General features: G+C 52.1%; 1 protein-coding gene across 1 annotated transcript; it reads left to right on the plus strand.

Annotated features, from left to right (window-relative positions):
* Positions 1-889: 889 nt before the first annotated feature.
* Positions 890-2,531, plus strand: LOC119821007 (gamma-crystallin E). Its single transcript, XM_038339802.1, has 3 exons — positions 890-898; positions 986-1,228; positions 2,259-2,531. Exons 1-3 carry the CDS (start codon positions 890-892, stop codon positions 2,529-2,531), a joined length of 525 nt encoding a protein of 174 aa, XP_038195730.1.
* The last annotated feature ends 409 nt before the right edge of the window (positions 2,532-2,940 follow it).

Raw genomic sequence — 2,940 nt, forward strand, 5'->3', positions numbered from 1 at the left:
TTCCCAGCAAAACATTAATAGAAACTTACCAGTGTAATAATGATGGGTCACCCGTGAGCCCCAAAGCTGAAAGTCTCACTGGCAGTGGTGACCAGTCCCAAAAGATGGGGCTGATTGCCCTCACACTCCAGGGTTCAGGACTGAGGTGTCTAAACAGTGCTTATTTAGGCTTCGTTAGTTCTCTGGTTCCCAGCTGATCAATACAGAGCTTTTAAGAAAGCTCTTTTTTGTTTGGTTGGTTGGTTGGTTGGTTTTGGTTTCGAATAGAAGGTTTCTTTATGTAACCCCTGGCTGTCCTGGAACTCACTTTGTAGACCAGACTGGCTTCGAACTCGCAGAAATCCTCAAGCTTCTGCCTTCAGAGTGCACCACCATCCCCTGCTGTAAGAAAGTTCTTCAGGACACAGCAGAACCCCATTCCACCCCCACCAACCTGTGAAGGTTCATTCGCAGGATCTTCCACTTTTCCCTTGAAATGTTAGCAGGCCAGGTAACTACCCTGCCTTGTTATTCAAATACACATTGTCTGAATTTGTAAAAGGTAGCTAAAATATTTCATTACAAAGGTTCACCAGTTAGGCACCTTTGCTCCTTTTCCGTTTCCCAGATCCGCTTCATTTAAAGCACAGAGCAGCATCAAGTGACCCTTTAAACCAGGTCAATGATTGGTCATCCATTCGAAAGCTCTGGGCAGACTAAGAGAAAACGTACAATAACCCACGCCTCCCCCACAGTCATTATATAGAAAGGAGAGAGAGAAAGCGCCAGTCCCACCGCGTGCCCCTTTTGTGTTGTTCCTGCCAACACAGCAGACCTCCTGCTATATAGACCCTGCTCCCAGCCCTACACACCCAACAGCACCGTCCCATCTGAACCGCCAACACCAGCCATGGGGAAGGTGAGCCCAGGGCACCCAGGGCCTGGGGAGGGACCAGCCCTCGGGTCCATGCCACAACAGACCTCTGAGCCTTGCCTTGTCTTCCAGATCACCTTCTATGAGGACCGCGGCTTCCAGGGCCGCCACTATGAGTGCAGCAGCGACCACTCTAACCTGCAGCCCTACTTCAGCCGCTGCAACTCTGTGCGCGTGGACAGTGGCTGCTGGATGCTCTATGAGCAGCCCAACTTCGCAGGCTGCCAGTACTTCCTGAGGCGTGGGGACTACCCTGACTACCAGCAGTGGATGGGCCTCAGCGACTCCGTCTGCTCCTGCCGCCTCATCCCCCACGTGAGTCCCTTCCCAGCGCCCCATCATCACCCCCTACAGTCCGCTGGCTCTGTGTCCTCTGCTTACTAAGTTCTCCAAGGTTCCCTTGAAAACACGTCTGAAGTAAAGTTCTCCAGTGGTCATTTTCACTTATTTTGCTGAAATCAAACTCGCCAGTGCTGGGACTAAGCAGAGGACCGTTTGGTTCTGAGCCTGTGGGCCCTGGGAGTGAATGCCAGCAGGCTGGCTGCCTGGTGAACTGATGCCGTTCACCCCTGTTTCCGACTTCCTGAACTTATCAGGCCTGGTCAAACAGGGCTAAGCTGACAGGAATAGCTCTAAGTTACGTAACGCCTGCCAAGAGATGAGGAAATGGGATTTCAAAGCTTTGGGGACACCCTGCTGTTATCCAAGGGGAGCCCCAACAGTTTGGATCCATTTACTGTCTAATACGGGGAACATGTCACCTCTGTGAGGGTGAACCCTCCTGTGGATAATAGTCACAGCCTCCTGCTTCATCCTTCCTCCCTCCTTCCCTCCCTCTCTCCTCAATCTTTAAGAAAGCCTTCCTCTACAGCCTATGGGTGCCAGGACCTGAGGCAACAAAAAAGATACCTGGGTTAGGCTTTGTTCCTGAATTCTCCATCCTCTTCATGTGGAAGAGGCTACTAAGATTCAAGACAGTGGCTTTTGCTAAGGTTACATTTGGTTTTTCATTGTAATATCAAATTATTTTTATACCTTCCAAAAAGAGCCTCAGACCACCATGAATCTGGGGGGCAGGGGGGGGGGAGATGACAGAAAAATAGTTGCTTAAAAATGGTGCTGAGGAGAAGCAGTGTGTCGACTACAGTGCCAGAGAACGGTGGGTGGTGGTGACCTCCTGAGTTCCGCAGTGTACACCCCCCTGAAGTACGCACGGTGGTCTTTCTTCCCATTCAGTCACCTCTGGTATAGAAAAGGTAAGGGCCCATCCCCCAGGCAGCGTGCGCCGATTGCCGAGCTCAGGTCCGGTTTTCTAACGCCCCTTGTCTACTCTGCGTGCGCACAGTCCGGCTCTCACAGGGTCAGGATCTACGAGCGCGAGGACTGCAGAGGTCAGATGGTGGAGATCACCGACGACTGCTCCCACCTCCAGGACCGCTTCCACTTCAGCGACTTCCACTCCTTCCACGTGCTGGAAGGCTACTGGGTCCTCTACGAGATGCCCAACTTCCGGGGGCGGCAGTACCTGCTGAGGCCCGGGGAGTACAGGCGCTACCATGACTGGGGCGCCGTGAATGCCAGGGTGGGCTCTCTGCGGAGAATCATGGACTTCTACTGAAATGTTTTTACTCTACCATTTTCTCCATCTGGACATTAATAAAATATTTCCTGTGTGTTTCATGCAATAATGGAGTTGTCGGTTTCTTTCACCCTCAGGGGAGGGGACAGCAGAACTCTAGCCAGAAATGATGTGGATGGTCCCATACATTTGGTGGGTGGGAAAGGGAAGGCAGATGAAGACACAGGCAGCTTGAGACAGCACAGATCTTCCCGGGAAACCGGAAGTGGGGGTGTCTCTGTAAGTGTCAGGTCCTACCTCCTTCTGTTTACTAGCTGGGTGGATTTAGGGTCGGGGAGAGGGGCTAGAAAAGTGTTCCTTTTGGGCCCACTGTTGGCCAAAACTAAAGCAACCAGTGAGCAGTCAGCTCAAGGACATCGGAGAGCCACACACATCTTCCCCACCTGGC

The sequence above is a fragment of the Arvicola amphibius genome, chromosome 8 (assembly GCF_903992535.2).
Source record: "Arvicola amphibius chromosome 8, mArvAmp1.2, whole genome shotgun sequence".
In the NCBI taxonomy this organism is placed as follows: domain Eukaryota; kingdom Metazoa; phylum Chordata; class Mammalia; order Rodentia; family Cricetidae; genus Arvicola; species Arvicola amphibius.